Genomic DNA, 16379 nt, shown 5'->3' on the forward strand with positions numbered 1-16379 from the left:
TGTTTCAAATTGCAATATGTAGCGTGCACATAACAGACATAACTTAATCGACTCAGAACGTGACACAAAGGGTTGTTGTACGACCAACATTTTTGGGTGTTACAAACATAGAACACAAGCGCATAATACCATCCCCACTATAATGATGTAGGGTATAGATATTAAATTACTTTCATGAAATTAACCTACAATGATTTCAAAACGTAAAACAATACGATATTTTAGAATGTTTCTAAATTTGTTATAAAATTTAGACACTTCTCTAAAAAAGTGCAAAAATTACATTAAAACTACAACAATAGAAAATATTAAATGACAACGTTTGCCATTATATTTAAATAAACTTTTAGCTAATGTGGCGATTTGTAAGCGATAACAACAAAAAATTAACATTAAAAAAAAAATAACATTGCATTTAAATAACTTACTTTTTTTCTTCACACTAATAATTCAAAATTTATTCATTCATAAAACGTGACGTCACGGTACAGTCCAAGCTAATAAAACAAAAGCAAACATAAAATAAATGAAAACAAATGTTATTTAAACATTTAAGAGAGTGAGCTCTAAAAGAGTACATAAATGTTATTAACATAACTATATAACATTTACTGTAAAATAGTTAAAATGTTAACAACACACTATGCTATGGTACTTAAACCACCAATGGGGGCAACCAAATAAAACAAAAAGCCCAAAGTTATCCAGAATTCAGTGGTAGTTGTTAATACACAGTTGGTGAAGATTGTTGTCAAACGGAAAACATTTTCCGGCAAACGTGAATGAGTGTGAGAACGCTCTATAAATTAAAAAAATAAAATTCAAATAAAACAACGGATGTGTTTTGTTAAATAGAATAAAAGAATTTTTAATTATTAAGAATTAATTTATAGAAACAACAAAAGTGTTAAAAATTTTAAAAAACAAATAATACAAATATGGCAGAAGAAGTACCAGCAAAGGGTAGCATTTTAGGAAGTAAGTACCGGACCAAAGATTTTTGTTTAAAAAGAAAAACATTTAGTTGAAAAAACAAATAAAGAAAAGCAAACAATAAACTAAAATAACGGCTGCCAAAAATAAGCTTTTATGTTTAAAAATAACAAAAGAAAAATTTAAATTTAAACTGGAAAAAAGTGGTTGTGTATCCACCCTAAACAACAACAAAAAAAAAGACGTGTGTTGCTAATGTTTCTAACGCATAAAATATTTTTACACGCGTATGACCTTTTGTTATTATTTAAAGGTCACAAACCTACAAAACAAGACATAATGTCTCATAAAAAAACATCAAATCCTGCAGGACTTGTTTTCTAACACCGTTACAAAAAAAAACACCATAATACAAAATGGTAGAAGAAGAGAGTAGAAGAGTAAAAACTAAAAAGAAGAGAAAGCTTCTTTTAATATTTATCTATTGAGACAAAAAACATGTATGTGTGTGTGATTTATACATATTTTCAAAATTTATAGTTTTTCCTAATATTCTCTGTCTATTTCGCAAAAATTTCATAATTGAAATTCCAAACAAAAAAATAAAGAACCAAAAAAAAAAAATAAATAAATAAATACAGATTTTAGTTCCACATTTACTAGTACTGTGGTACAATATATTAAAGGTCGTTTAAAAGTCACTGATTGACGTATCCCACAAATAATAATATTGATATAAAAATTGCAACAGAAAATCAAACTTGTTCTTTAAATCATATAAAAAACATGTAAAAATTTTGCAATTTGTTTACTTTGTTTAAAAACAACCATATTTTCAAGAATTTTATTATATTTTTGTTTATTTTACTATTCGAATATTTTTTTTTTATATTAAAAACTTGTTAAGAAATCTAAATCAATAATAGTCTGCACGTTTTATTAATTTATGTTTATTTTTGTTATCTATGGTTTAGTTTAATTTTGGAAATTATTAGAATTATTTATAAAAAAACAAACAGAAAAAAACTATAAGAAAACAATCTCTATCTAAGTATGTAGAGTATATAATTTTTTCTGAGGTTTTGAAAACCGCATAAACAAAAAAAAACACCGTTATAAATAAGAAATGAATGTCAAACAAGTCATACATTACATTTCAACCCAGCCCTCCCATCATTCACAACATCACATACAAAACTTCAAATATGACATTTGTTATTGAAAATAGGTCATTTTAAGAAACTCTCTCTAAAATAAAATACACAATATTTAAATGAATTTTCAAACCTCCAACATACATACGCCAACTATAAATGTTTATTTAAAAATCCGGAATTACTATCAAAAAAAAAATATTTTAAATTTTATGCTAAAATCACTATTTGATAAACAAATTAAAAATGTATAAATTCAAAATTTTTAGGTTTATTTACCTTAGCCCACGCTAAGGGCTAGATATTTGTGAATTATGACATTTTCTTTGCCTATTTATGATATTTATAAAAATACAGTTATTTTGTATTTTTATAAAGATTTCAGTATTAGAGTTATCAACTGATGGTAATTTTTACGCTCCCGAACGAATTTCAGAATACAAATAAGTATGTAAGCCTTTCCAATTCATTCCGTTTACCTCTTTTCCTATTAACAAATTTATTTGTTGTTTTCAATATTAAACTAAAAAAAATACTTGTTCGTTCACATTTAGAGGAAAATTTCCACCACCCAAACACTCGAGCTATATACGCGGCTGGTATACACGGTTGTCAGATCTTAAATATTTTACGCGTATTCGTAGCTTAACGATAAACAAACTTCATAGACCCCTATTCTGCATTTCAATGCAAATCGTATTGGTATTCTACTTATAAAAACGCATCTAAGATTATAATGTAGAATACACACAATCGCAAAACATTGAAAAAATTTGAAATTGCTTGGAACATCAATTATCGATCGTAGCGCAATTGAATGCGGAGACGCAGAGTATGAATAAGTAGTAGTCTTGAAACTTTTTTGAAATTATAGTCGGGCGTGATCGATCTTATGATACCCTAGATCAATTATGAAAATAAAATATGATTTATCATTCACAATAAAGAATTTATGTTGAATTATACCTTGCAAAAATTCTGAAAGGGGGGGGGGGGCTGTGGAGAAAAAAGGTATTGATTTTCATTAAATTTGGTTTGAAAGGATGATGTTCAAATATACATCAAGTCCGAAGAAATACACTTAGGCCCCTATCGGCCCTGTGAGTTAGTGTTGGTTATGGTGGGTTCGATTCCCACCTGAAGCACTGGTTAGGTGGGAATCGAACCCACCATAACCAACACTAACGTACCAGAAACCACATTTAAATAAAATGTAAATATAATGAATTTCTTCGCGGTATTAATCTTTTTAAGAGAATTGTGGACATTTAACTCAGTTTCTGTTAGGGGCTGTGTATGAGAGTAAGAGTCACATGAAGTCCGCGTAAATCTAGTTAAGTCACTTTTTATCGCGATACGAGTAAATTAAACATGTGTAAAAAAGCAAATCGGAGGTTTCGGTTGTATTGGGACTAGATGAAAAAACGAAACTACATATTACAACCGCAATAAATAGGGTGAATTATCCTCAAAATTGCGACTGTAATTTGATTAAAAAGTTCTCATAGACGGAAACACAACATGGCTTTATCGAGGCATTGATGTGATTTTAACACAAATATCGGCACCCACTATGGTGATAGAGGGTATAAAAACAAGAAAAATACTTTCAAAAAAGCAAAACACCATTAGGAGAAAGGGAACACTTAGCCTGGTGTTAATAATTGTTACATTTTTTAAATTGTCTGTCCTTAAAATTCTCTTAAAAGGCTATAATAGAACTTTCAAGTCGCTAAGATAAAACTCGTATTCCAATTTCCGTTTTTTAAACTTTCAGAGAAATGTCCGTTTAAAAGTTTTCGAAATTTTTATGAATTTTAAAGGTTTTTAAGGTTTTAAAATGTTTGTTTTAAAAAAATGTTTTAATAAAATTTAGTTTTCAAATTAAATTTATTTAGAAAATACTTTTAAAATTAATGAGAATTAATTTTTGAAATTGTATCAAAAATTAATGTTTTTTTTTAAATTTTTAAAATTTACTATTAAAGATCTTAAAGTAACAAATAACCATAAATTAAATACTCAACAGAAGTAAAAGAAAACAGTAGTTGTCTAGTAATCTACAATATTTGTATAATTTATAAACCCAAGAAACTGTGTACACATCTTCAAATCTACACTATTATTACTTATTTAGAATAAAAAAAACTCTTCTTATCTGATATGTAGTAAAAACTTCATTATTTATCTATTGCAATTTCACAATTCAAACGAGAAACAATTGCAAATCATAAAGTACATATTAAATGTATAATTTTGCATAAAAATATATGGCAAATAAACATTTTATTTACTTTAATATAACACAACAGTAATTATATAAATAAAATTATATCTAGACTCGTTTTTCTAATTGACAATATTTCATCAAATTATCTATTAATTTCGTTATTTTTTTACTATTGTCGCCAACAGCATTTGATATTTGGTCTTGTTAATATAACAAATATTACCAATAACAAATATTTGTTATTCATTATAATGTCTTTAAAACTAATAACATTTTAACAAATAAAAAGTCTTTATTCTTTATCAAAAGGTAATTCTTATTCGAGAACAGATAAAAATACTATGCCTACACATTTTTTCTATTGTTCACACTAATCAATTACGTTTTAATACTCTTCATAAATTCACCGTTAAAATATGGTCTTTAGTTTATTAGAGCACATGGCCTGACGTCGTGATTGATAACTGACCATGTATCTGCTAGCTGCTTAAGAATTTGACGGATGTCATTATTTTTGGGAATATTATGTAATAGCAGGAGTGCTAGACATGACAACAAAACATTAAAGATATTTATTTAAATTCAAATAACGTCAAAATCTATATTTAACTTTTGGCATCATCGATTTGTAGACAAGGTTGCAATAACCCACATTATATATATTTTTTAAAATAAATTTACGAATATTTCATACTTTTTTATAAAAATGAAAAAAAATTTTGTCAACTTTAATCAAGAACTTTAGATTTTGTTTTAAAGATTTTAATAGAAAAGTTTTTATTGTAAATTTATGCAGAAAAAATTAAGATTTATCAAATTATAATTTGTTATATATAACATTTGAAATCGAAAACATTTAAAAAATGTTTAAAACATTTTCAAAATTGAAAAAATTTAAGAAATTGTTGGCCTACAACGGCTATAAAATTTTTTCAAACATAAATTCGAATATTCAAACATTTATCGAATAAACTTTTAAGCACTCATTTCCAATCAGAAACTTTTAAAATTTATAAAAATCTTTAAATCATTTTCAAAATTAAAAAATTTAAGAAATTATTGGACTTAAATGAAACGTAATTTATATTTTTATGAAACAGCTATAACATTTTTCGAACAAAAAATCTATGTATAGTTTTTAACATACAAAAATTAAAATTTTGGAAATTTGTTAATAACCTTTATTATTTTAAGATTATAAATTTAAACAATTTCGAATCATTAAACTTTTTTAAAATATATTCGAACATGAATTTTAATTTTTAAAACTTTTGTTATTGTTAACAATTTTCGAAATTTAAAGAGAAGGAGATTTTCTTAATTCAAAATAATTTACTTTTTATATAATTTTTATACCCTACACCACTGTAGTGGGTGTAGGGTTTGTGATAATATTGTTCCTATGTCCACCTTAAAGTATACCAATCGGCTATGAATCATTTTCTGAGTCGATTTAGCTATATCCGTCCGTCTGTTCTTGTAATCAAACTACAGGTCGCAATTTTGAAGACAATTTAATAAAATTTCATACATGATCTTCTATTGTTCCAGGGACAAAGCCTAGCCCCATACAACTTAACCCCCCGAAATAATTTGGAAATAATTCAATTTGGCACATGAAATATATGGTACCGTAGACGAAGCCTAAATGATTAACATCTGTCCATTATTTTACCTAGCTCACATACAACTGAACCCGCCGTAAAGGGCTTTTAAGTTCATAATTTCGTATGTCGACAAAAAGCGGCAAAACCAAGTTCTATACTAGCCTTGATGACCCTCATGAACTCTATAATTATAGGGCTTCATTTGACCCTAGCCCCTATAAAAAGCCCCTTTTAAAATTTGACTTAAAGGTCCACAGTTTTATTCGACAATAAATGGCTTAAGTATATCTGACGCAAGGTACAATTTAACTTAAATGTTTTATTATGACAGCTTTCGACAGAGTTACATCTCACCCCCGCACTAATTTAATGCACTACTTCGTACAACTATTCTTCGTTAAACACGCACTTTCGTTTTACCTCAGAGTGAGGTTATGTTTCTTACTGGTGGAGACCATTAAAACACTGAAACTTATTTCTGGTGGAGACCAAATAATACTTTTGATATAATTAAGTTCGGTGATCCAACTTCCTATATGATGGTATAGGTCGTTTGGTTTTGTTTCTACGGACACGCCTGAGATAACCCTGTCAACCTAATTAAAACTCAAAAAATAAAAATAATTCTCCCATAATAATTAACTATACATAATTGGGTAACCTAATACTGTCCAAATCAAAAACAACAAAAACAAATTGACAATTGGAAATTGTATATTTGGAAAATCGGAAAGAAGTCAAATACAAATATTAATTTACAAACTGACGTAACAAATATTTGTATCAAATCCATGTTACAAAATTTCTATCGCGGTTAATGTCTATTTATAGTGAGTATGTATGAATGTGTTAAGAAAATCAAAAATGTTTAGATTTGACAGCAGGATATATGGCCCAACCCTACAAATAATACCCAAACCTCTACTTAAATATTGTCTTTTATTATCATAATTTATTTACCATTTTCTCTTTATTATCTTTCTTTTTTTCAGAATGTCTACCAGCACGTTATATTTTAGCCGTTTTAGGTTCAATAGGTATGGCCATTATTTATGGCTTAAAGGTAAATCTTAGTGTTGCTATGGTTGCTATGTTAAATCACACTGCTGTTGGTCATGGTTCGCATGGTGGAGATCATGGTGGAAATGCTAGTGCTGCTTCATCGGAATATGAAGTTTGTCAGCCACCGGGTGGTGCTACAAATGAAACCACAAAGGTCGAGGTGAGTAAAAGATAAAAATTAAGATTGAATTGTAAATGAAAAGCAAAATTTGAATATTATTCAGATATTAAACCGCTAGACAGATAATAAACCGTTAATCTCTAGCGGGAAATACCATTCTGCAGCAATACTTTTGTTTAAGACACGAGTTGTTTACTTTTCTTAAAATATAAATATATAAGAGATACGTATTTCGCTCAAAATGTTTCCATAACAGGTGTTTAGAATTTATTAAGCAAATACTAAGTATGTTTTCTTAAAATTTCTATAATTAGCAATCAAATATTGACTGAGAAATTATTTTAAAACCATGATAATGATAATTAATTTAATATTTAACTTTTTCATTAACAGGATGGTCCCTTTATCTGGAGTGAACCATTGCAGGGTACTTTGCTCAGTTGCTATTTCTGGGGTTACTTGGTATCACAAATTCCCATGGCTCGTGTAGCTGAAAACTTTTCCGCCAAATGGGTTATGTTATTCTCAGTGGCCATTAATGTTATTTGTACACTTTTGACTCCCGTTATGACAGAATTGCATTATGTTGGTTTGATTATTATGCGTGTGTTGGAGGGTATTGGTGGTGGTGCCACCTTCCCTGCTATGCATTGTATGATTGCTGCCTGGTCTCCACCCAATGAAAGATCTGTCATGTCTACCATTATTTATGTGGGCACATCTTTCGGTACTGCTATTTCTATACTCTTAGCTGGTGTCTTGTCTGGCAGTTTTGGTTGGGAATCTGTCTTCTATGTCATGGGTGGCCTGAGTTGTTTATGGATGTTGTTGTGGACTGTGTTGGTGGCAGATAATCCCAATAAACAAAGATTTATCAGTATGGAAGAAAGAGATATGATTAACGCTTCATTGGGTCAGACATCCGTTAAGGAAGAACATCCTCCCGTACCATGGAAGAAGGTATTGACCTCAGTTCCTTTCTGGGCTATTTTGATTGCTCATTGCTGCAGCAACTGGGGCTGGTATATGTTCTTGATTGAGATTCCCTTCTACATGAAACAAGTGTTGGCCTTTAATGTCTCTAGCAATGCTGTTGCCAGTGCTATGCCCTACTTCCCCATGTTGATTTTCAGTATTATTTTGGGTAAAACTCTCGATACACTCAAGGCTAAACGTAAGTTTTTTTAAAAAAACTCAACTCCCTAAATTCTTTTAATAATTTAACTTTATTCTCCCTCTTACAGAAAAAATTACCACCACTATTGCTCGTAAAACTGCCACTTCCATTTGCACCATCATTCCCATTATTTGTCTATTGAGTTTGTGCTACATTGGTTGCAAACACACTGCTGCTGTAATTATCATGACCATTGGCATCATAGCCATGGGTGGCATGTTCTCTGGTTTCTTGTCCAATCATATTGATATTGCTCCCAATTATGCCGGTACTTTAGTAGCTCTCACTAATACCGTTGCTACCTTACCCGGTATTATTGTGCCCTTGTTTGTTGGTTTCATTACCAAAGGAAATGTAAGTTTTAAAATTAAATTTATCATAAAAAAATTAAAATTAAACAAAATTCAATTTGTCTTTCTAATTTTAGCAAAACATTGGCGCCTGGCGTATTATTTTCTTTGTAACCATTGCCTTGTTCATTATTGAATTCTTGGTATTTGTCATCTTTGGCTCGGGCGAAGAACAATCCTGGAATAAAATGGCCCAAAAATCTGATCCCGAACAAGTGCAACAAGATGAGAATACTCCCTTAAAAGGCATAAACAAAACTGCTAATGCTTCTTAAGTTTAGTAAAGCAACAAAACGTACAACTATTTTATCCTTTAAAGGATATAAACAAAAACTATTAAAATTTTAAGTTTGTTAAATTACTTTTATACTTTTTTTCTTGCTTTTAACAATTAAAAGTATGTTAAATTCTTTTTTTCATTGTGTACTTTTATAAATGTTACAAAAAAAAACTACCTCTGTATTTATAGAAAAATATATATCTAATACAAATTACTATTATACACCTATAATAACACACATACAAATTATCTCCGCCGCCTTTGTACTTACAACCAAAAAAAAACAAAATCATTTGCATTATCACTATCAATTTTAATATTGAATGATAAAACATAATTAAGCGTAGTCTTACCTAAAAAAAATACTTAATTACATTAAATGATAATTACAACAAAACTAACTATTATTTTTTATGTACAACAACAAATATATATAATTTAAATGTCTCTATTGTATGTTATAAATATTGAGAGAATTTATAAGAAAAATATATAGAAATGACAAATTAAAAAAACTTGAAACTTTATTAATTGGAGGAAAGTTTTTATTAGATATTAAAACGGAAAAAGTGACTCCATATATCGATTTAAAAGGAAAGCTTTTAAATATTTTTAATTCAAATTGGTGTCGTATGATTGCATGTCAAAAATAGTTTTCAAACAAATTTATACAATCAAAATAATACAAAAATTTTCACAACATACAAGGCTACGACAGCGGCTGTGAGTTGGTCTAATGTATAAAACATAGAAATTGTTTTAACTAATTTTTTAATCACAAATGTATAAAACATACAAATTCGAAATTTTTTTGTTGTTAACTCCATTAAAGAGCAAAAACTCAAAGAATTAAGGGGTAAGTTTTTTTAGATATTAAAACGCAAAAGGTGATTCCATATATCGATTCGAAAGGAAAGCTTTTAAAATTTTCCAATTTAAATTAGTGTCGTAGGGTTGAATGTCATAAATAGTTTTCGAAAAAAAATTTTAGAATCACAATACAAAATTTGCACAACATACAAGGGTACGACAGCGGTTGTGAGTTTGGCTAATGTATAAAACATAAAAATTCGAAAAAGAAAATTTTAACTTTATTAAATAACAAAATCCCGAAAGAATTAAGAATCTTAAATCATTTTTCATACGTTTTTTTTTAAGAATTAATACCGAGAATTAGGCCGGTTTCTTAAAGTTTTATATTATTTTCAAAATTCAAGTATAATTTCTTCCCATAAAACTTTCGCTACTTATGTTATAATAAATTGGAATGTTAAATTCCAACTCAATAGTTAATTTGAATTCAATGCAATCAATTAATTCAGGGATACCGTAAGGCTTCATTCTTTCTGCTGCCCTACAACTTCCAACTAAAATCTGCTATTCCTATTTATTCATTATAGGCCAAGCACTCTATAGATAGGGGTAGTGAGGCGCAATTGAATGAATCGCTTAATCACGACTTGATTAAAATCTCTGAATGGGGTCGTGTTAACAGAGTCGATTTTAACGCCCGCAAGACTCAATGTTGTTTTTTAACAAACGTATGGCAGATATGTCATCTATATTTATGCTTGGTGTAAATAATAAGAAATCAAAAACTCTTGATGTTCTGGGCATGAAAATATAGTGCTAAGTCCAATGAACTAAGCACATTTTCCAACTTTCGAAAGAAACATTCAAGTGTCTCGGTTTTTTGAACCTATATACGACCGAACATGGGAGTTGCATTTCATTACTTCCATGTATGGGCCAAAGCTTCGAAATCTACTTTGGAGCTACTCGTCCGCGTAGCTCCGTACTGTTCGTATGAGGAACAAACTTCCCTGTCACATTCGATGTGAAATGGTTTAAATCAAATGTTCACAAACACTACTCCCACTATCCTCCCTCCCACAACCTATTTTTCAATTGCAGCCAATACAATGCATTAGTAGTGATGATCCTCTGAGTGCTGGTCCATTAAAAAAGAAATATGTTACCAATTTTAAAACCTTTTCCGTCGTTCCTATTGAAATTAAAAAAATATATATTTCTTAAATTTTCCAATTTAAAACTTAAAATTTTCAAAAATTATTTTTTCATTTTGAAATTCAAATTCGAAGTTATGCTCAGACTTTTTTAAACGAATTTATTAAAACTTAATATTAACCTCTGACTTTCCAATTGGGTATTTTAAAAATCTATTACAACGAAATAACAAAAACATATGATTGACTATTTCGCAGACAGCTGTTAAAACAAAACAAAGAATAGGTACCGGCAGAAGAACGTGTGGTATAATCCGATTTTATATTTTTACTTGACATAACATCTTTAAATTTTTGAATTAAAATGTTAAAAACACGCAATATCTGGATCATACAGCAACGATGGAAAAGTGGCAAGACACGATGGTCCATTCAACAGAAGAAAAAGACAAATACCGATAGAGCTCTTGAAAGTTTTGATGATTTTTATGGTTCTGTTTTCGGAATTCGCTGGAAGAATATGAGAGCCGCAATGTTAACCGAACACAAATATATGGCCATGGTAAACAATTTTGGTGACTCCGAAAAGACTTGCAGTCGTTTGGAAATGGATGGTAAATAAAAATTTCATAATTTTCAACATTTTTTAATTTATATTATTGCTTTTTAGGCGCTATTAATGTTAAATCTCTGGTAAACTTGGCCAAAGAACGTTTGGAGGATGCGCAAACCCTAGGACTTAATAAAAGCACCCATGAATTGGGTGACAAAATGGATTCGATTACACGCAAACAAAAGGAAAAAGAAATACAGTCTTTGTATCCAGATAATGAAAATGCATTACCAGATGAACTAGAGTATAAGGCTAGGGGAGAATTAAATGAAAATAATTCGCCTAAAGAAGACGATAAACCTTTAATTAGTATGAATCATGATGTGTGTATCGATGAAAAGCGTATGATAGATCCAGAGGTTAATACGGGTGGTCTTTATGAGTTTGTGCCCGCAACACAAATAAAAGGCATGGAAGATTGGATACCAGAATCGGAACATTATAGATATTACCAAACCACTACAGATTTTCCTTTAAATATAGAACCTGAGACAGAGTTTATATTTCCCGAACATTTGTCTTTGTACACCTATGAAATGGGTAATTGTTCAGAATTTAGGCGACCCAATAAATGCTTAACTGGTAAGTTAACTTTATATGCAATTTCGAAATACATGGAACATTATATCACCATTGACTAATCACTTAGTTTATCAAATGCATCTTTTATTGAAAACAAAATTTAATCAAAGGCAGTTGTGTGTATGTTTAGGAAATTGTTAAATAATAAAATTCTCACTTACCATTTACAGGTGTTCTTTCCCATTATCTACTGGATGGTGCTTCCATATTACCACCTCTCCTTTTAGATGTTAAATTAGGTGAACGTGTACTTGATGCTTGTGCTGCTCCTGGTGGTAAATCTTTATTAATGTTACAAACGTTACATCCCGAACAGTTGGTGTGTAATGATGTAATGGAATCGCGGGTAAATCGTATACGCAAAGTTATGAAAGAATATCTATTCGATTATGAAGAACGATGGGAAGGACAACGTTTAATACTCAATCAATGCGATGCTCGTAATATAGAAGAATATGGTACATATGATAAGATCTTGGTGGATGTACCCTGCACCACTGATCGTCACTCGTTAATGGAAAATGATAATAATATTTTCAAGCCCACACGCATTAAAGAAAGATTAAGGATACCCGAACTGCAGGCGGGTATTTTGGAGAATTGCTTACGTTTATTGAAACCTGGAGGAAGTTTAGTTTATTCCACTTGCTCTCTATCACCCGTACAAAATGATGGTGTTGTTCATATGGCTTTACAGAAGGTGTTCCATGAACATGGTTTAACATGTACCATTAAGGATTTGAGTCATATTGTTAATTTGTTTAGTGATATTTATAAATTTGAATATCCAAAAAGTTTAAAATATGGACAAATGGTTTTGCCATATTTACCAGCCAATTTTGGTCCCATGTATTTTAGTAAAATAACACGTAATGAATGAAATCGAAAGGGCAGCATATGATTGATTAATTTTTTTGTTAGTTATTGTATTTTTTAAGTCTGTAGTTTAGATTTTAATAAGAATTTAATTTTGTGAAAAACGTTTTAGACTTTTTTCTTCTTTTTGGGTTTGGTTGGCAGTGGACCAGGTACTTTAAAAACAGTGCTAAAAGGGGTAAAAATAGAAAAAATTATAAATTTAACTGATTTAAAGAAAAACTTAAAAGATTTGGAAAATGAAGTATAATATAAAAATTTAGACTAATAACTCTATAATAGTAAATACTTACTGACAAGTTGTACATATAGGACTAAATTTGCAGAAAACTGAAAGAAAAGGAAAATAATTAATAAAAATTTTTAAAATCAAATGCGTTTAAAGCTTCTTACTTGATAAACACACAGAACAAACATAGCCAATATCTATTAACTCTCGATGGCAAAAACATGCTGCTCTATAATCTACTTTAGTGGGTGGCGGTAAAACTAATTTTTGTCTCATTTGAGGATCTGGCAAAAACACCCACAAAAGATACTGCAACAAACCATCCAACTGGGTTAGGCGTAAGTACTGACCACCCGTAATATCACAGCCCTGCTGCAGTAAACTTAATGATTTGTCCAGGGCACACACATCAAGAACAATGCCCAGTTTTTGGGCGGTAAAGAAGACATTCATATAGGTCATGTATTGTGAAGCGCATTCGTTACTACCGGTCAGTACTAAAATGCGGGAATGTATCTTAACACCAGCTGCACTATTACGTTGGATCTAAAAATAAAAACAAATAAGAATTTGACAACTTTTGCTCCCAAGAATCCACTTACCCTTGATATGTAACACAAAGCCATGGACATACTGCCGGCCAGCAGACTCTCGGTGGGTTGACTTATTTTAGGAGCATTTGTTATTACATGACTTAAACGCTGCTTAACGGTTTTCTCTACCAAACTAAAAGCTTCATATTGACCATCCACCTGACGCACTTCCAATTGTTTAACCGGCATGGGATATAAGAAATCCCTTGAAGAAAAAAATGTGTTTACAATTCCGGAATTAGTGTTTTATTAAAAACTTACGTTGCATGATGATGACAGGAAATTACCGCCAATTTATTTTGAGCTTTTTGCATTAAATGCGCATTTCCAAATGCAACTATGGCGTCGAGGCATTGTGATAGATTTTCGGGATTTTGACGAACTATACGTTGGGATGGATTTGTATCCACTACTATAACCAACAAGCTAACACTATTAAGATCTATAATAATGAAAATTTTGTCAATTGTATGTGATTTTTATTTAAATTTAAACAAAAATACCTTCACTGTCCACAACCGGCTTATTATCCATCATAAACTACCAGAGACTGGAACAGAGCCCTGTGCCGACAAATATTCACATAGGTGGCGACAGACACTATATTATAAATATTTCGGCGGCGGCTTAAAATCGAATGTAAGTCGGTTAAGTTTTCAACTACATTTAGTTTTTAAATTTTCAACGATTTTAAATAAAAACGGAATCCGAGAGATCAGAAAGTGGTATTTTGGAAATAAATATATTGTTTATAACAACAAAACAGAGCAAGCTCAAAAGTTGTGTGAGAAATTATGCAGCGATGAATAAAAAATTCTTAAAAATTAAAAACAAATAAAATAAAAGCAGCGACTCAATCATTCACTTTGGATTGTTAACACCAATTAATTTTTTTTACACTGAACATACCTTTGTGTTTATCATTCAGTAAAAAAACCAAACGTCAGAGGAAATTGCAATTTTTGCATAAATTTTTATTTTAGAAACTAGATAATTGGGCGTTTCTAATAATTTAAAGTATTTTTATACCCATTTCAACAAATCGAAAAGACATTCCTAGACCTCGCCATAATGCTTGTCTTAGTATTGGGTGATTTGCATATACCCCACCGTTGTAGTAGTTTGCCAGCTAAATTCAAGAAACTGCTTGTACCTGGGCGTATACATCATATTTTGGTCACTGGCAATTTATGCACAAAAGAGTCTCATGATTATCTCAAGACACTGGCCAATGATGTTCATATTGTGCGCGGTGATTTCGATGACAATCTCTCGTATCCCGAACAAAAGGTGGTAACAGTTGGGCAATTTCGTATTGGACTCTGCCACGGACACCAGGTAGTACCAAGAGGCGACCCCGAAGCATTAGCCTTAGTGCAACGTCAATTGGATGTGGACATTTTAATAACTGGACACACTCATAAATTCGAGGCCTACGAACATGGCAATAAATTCTACATAAATCCCGGTTCTGCCACGGGTGCTTTTAATCCTTTGGATACTAATGTTGTGCCATCGTTCGTATTGATGGACATACAAAGTTCGACGGTTGTAACTTATGTTTATCAATTGATTGGTGACGAAGTCAAAGTGGAACGTATCGAATATAAGAAAATTTAAGATATTGAAATGACAACAGACGACAAAGAATTTGCAGTAATTATTATGTATGTTAGTATGAATGGTTTTGTTGTTCTTTAAGAAATTTCTTTAAATGATAAGAAGAATATGCATATATATGTATGTATGTAGAGAATGATTACATACATATGTTTTAAATTATATAGTATTTTATAAATAAAATAATAAACATTAAAAATGCCCCTTTTTTTGGTTTTAAATTTTCGATTAATATGTAATAATTTAACTACAGGGATGGATACAATTAATAGTTTAGCATTATTTTTAAAGAAAAATCAGTTTACAAATGTATAACTGAATGGGGAAAAATTGTTATACAAACAAGTTTGTTATACGAAATTCTGTTATTTTGAAATTTTTCTACACATTTTCAATTGAAAAGTCTCTTTCAATGTATAGAAAACCCTGTCGAAGAGTTTTCTTTGCCATACAACTTTCTTTTGTCTTCATTTCTGAGAGAATTTTTAGTGAGACGTTGATTTTGGGTTGGAAAATTATATTTCCATTAAAAATAGGATAGGATTGAAAGGAATTATTAACGAAAAATTGTATTTTTAGTGGAAAATCAAATCGAATAGAAATCCGTTATAAAATTTTATTTATCAAAAAAAGATTTTTAGTGAAAACTGAAACTTTAAACACAACGAACTTTTAGTGCTTAACAAAAATAGAATTCATATAAATTGCAAGTGCTAGTTTAATAAAAAATAGAATTTTATATAAATAAACCAACATTTTCCATCAAATAAAATTACTTTTTGAATTTGTTTGTTTTTATTTTAGCAAACTTAAAAAAAGTACAAAATAAGCAATTACAAAAAAAGTAAAATTTAATAATACATAAGAGGTTGTTGCAAGAGTGTAATACAAAAAAGAAATAAAAAGTTTAATAAATAAAGGAAGATAAAATAAATGAACATTTTAATCAAAACATTTTAATAATACAAATAAATATTAAACAATT

General features: G+C 29.9%; 5 protein-coding genes across 6 annotated transcripts in view; 3 read left to right on the top strand and 2 right to left on the bottom strand.

Annotated features, from left to right (window-relative positions):
- The window catches only part of LOC111680544 (protein pinocchio), a 106457-nt gene extending 94182 nt beyond the window's left edge, over window positions 1-12275 (bottom strand). Inside the window, exon 1 of the mRNA XM_046952026.1 lies at window positions 12238-12275. Coding sequence (XP_046807982.1) covers window positions 12238-12260 — 23 coding nt within the window. The 5' untranslated portion in view covers window positions 12261-12275. The remainder of the gene's footprint in view (window positions 1-12237) is intronic.
- LOC111681392 (sialin) lies at window positions 703-9362 on the top strand. 2 transcript variants are annotated; one of them, XM_023443157.2, is made up of 5 exons: window positions 703-978; window positions 6917-7146; window positions 7501-8281; window positions 8352-8638; window positions 8712-9361. In XM_023443157.2, exons 1-5 carry the CDS (start codon window positions 939-941, stop codon window positions 8907-8909), a joined length of 1536 nt encoding a protein of 511 aa, XP_023298925.2. In that variant the 5' UTR covers window positions 703-938; the 3' UTR covers window positions 8910-9361. The 2 variants fall into 2 exon arrangements, with proteins under 2 accessions (XP_023298925.2, XP_046807952.1); XM_046951996.1 differs by lacking the exon at window positions 703-978 and adding an exon at window positions 6609-6754 and having other exon boundaries at window positions 8712-9362.
- On the top strand, window positions 11133-13056 carry LOC111681388 (5-methylcytosine rRNA methyltransferase NSUN4). The gene is made up of 3 exons (XM_023443150.2): window positions 11133-11495; window positions 11552-12076; window positions 12247-13056. Exons 1-3 carry the CDS (start codon window positions 11246-11248, stop codon window positions 12954-12956), a joined length of 1485 nt encoding a protein of 494 aa, XP_023298918.2. The 5' UTR covers window positions 11133-11245; the 3' UTR covers window positions 12957-13056.
- Window positions 12330-14408, bottom strand: LOC111681389 (general transcription factor IIH subunit 3). Its single transcript, XM_023443151.2, has 6 exons — window positions 14278-14408; window positions 14036-14216; window positions 13784-13979; window positions 13346-13727; window positions 13246-13282; window positions 12330-13121 (listed from the first exon to the last, which is right to left on the bottom strand). Exons 1-6 carry the CDS (start codon window positions 14309-14311, stop codon window positions 13061-13063), a joined length of 891 nt encoding a protein of 296 aa, XP_023298919.2. The 5' UTR covers window positions 14312-14408; the 3' UTR covers window positions 12330-13060.
- Window positions 14409-14685: 277 nt separating this feature from the next.
- On the top strand, window positions 14686-15584 carry LOC111681403 (vacuolar protein sorting-associated protein 29). The gene has a single exon (XM_023443171.2). It carries the CDS (start codon window positions 14846-14848, stop codon window positions 15392-15394), a length of 549 nt encoding a protein of 182 aa, XP_023298939.1. The 5' UTR covers window positions 14686-14845; the 3' UTR covers window positions 15395-15584.
- The last annotated feature ends 795 nt before the right edge of the window (window positions 15585-16379 follow it).

This window comes from Lucilia cuprina, chromosome 2 (genome assembly GCF_022045245.1).
Source record: "Lucilia cuprina isolate Lc7/37 chromosome 2, ASM2204524v1, whole genome shotgun sequence".
In the NCBI taxonomy this organism is placed as follows: Eukaryota; Metazoa; Arthropoda; class Insecta; order Diptera; family Calliphoridae; genus Lucilia; species Lucilia cuprina.

What these genes read in the sequence shown, in the direction of transcription:
- LOC111681392 (XM_023443157.2), top strand. Translation starts at nt 939, where the DNA reads ATGGCAGAAGAAGTACCAGCAAAGGGTAGCATTTTAGGAA. An exon ending in AAAGGGTAGCATTTTAGGAA is followed by an intron (nt 979 to 6,916) that starts GTAAGTACCGGA and finishes TCTTTTTTTCAG; the next exon opens with AATGTCTACCAGCACGTTAT. An exon ending in GTTTCATTACCAAAGGAAAT is followed by an intron (nt 8,639 to 8,711) that starts GTAAGTTTTAAA and finishes TTCTAATTTTAG; the next exon opens with CAAAACATTGGCGCCTGGCG.
- LOC111681388 (XM_023443150.2), top strand. Translation starts at nt 11,246, where the DNA reads ATGTTAAAAACACGCAATATCTGGATCATACAGCAACGATGGAAAAGT. An exon ending in CAGTCGTTTGGAAATGGATG is followed by an intron (nt 11,496 to 11,551) that starts GTAAATAAAAAT and finishes ATTGCTTTTTAG; the next exon opens with GCGCTATTAATGTTAAATCT. An exon ending in ACCCAATAAATGCTTAACTG is followed by an intron (nt 12,077 to 12,246) that starts GTAAGTTAACTT and finishes TACCATTTACAG; the next exon opens with GTGTTCTTTCCCATTATCTA.
- LOC111681389 (XM_023443151.2), bottom strand. Translation starts at nt 14,311, where the DNA reads ATGATGGATAATAAGCCGGTTGTGGACAGTGAAG. An exon ending in GCCGGTTGTGGACAGTGAAG is followed by an intron (nt 14,217 to 14,277) that starts GTATTTTTGTTT and finishes TCATTATTATAG; the next exon opens with ATCTTAATAGTGTTAGCTTG. An exon ending in TCCTGTCATCATCATGCAAC is followed by an intron (nt 13,980 to 14,035) that starts GTAAGTTTTTAA and finishes TTTTTCTTCAAG; the next exon opens with GGATTTCTTATATCCCATGC.
- LOC111681403 (XM_023443171.2), top strand. Translation starts at nt 14,846, where the DNA reads ATGCTTGTCTTAGTATTGGGTGATTTGCATATACCCCACCGTTGTAGT.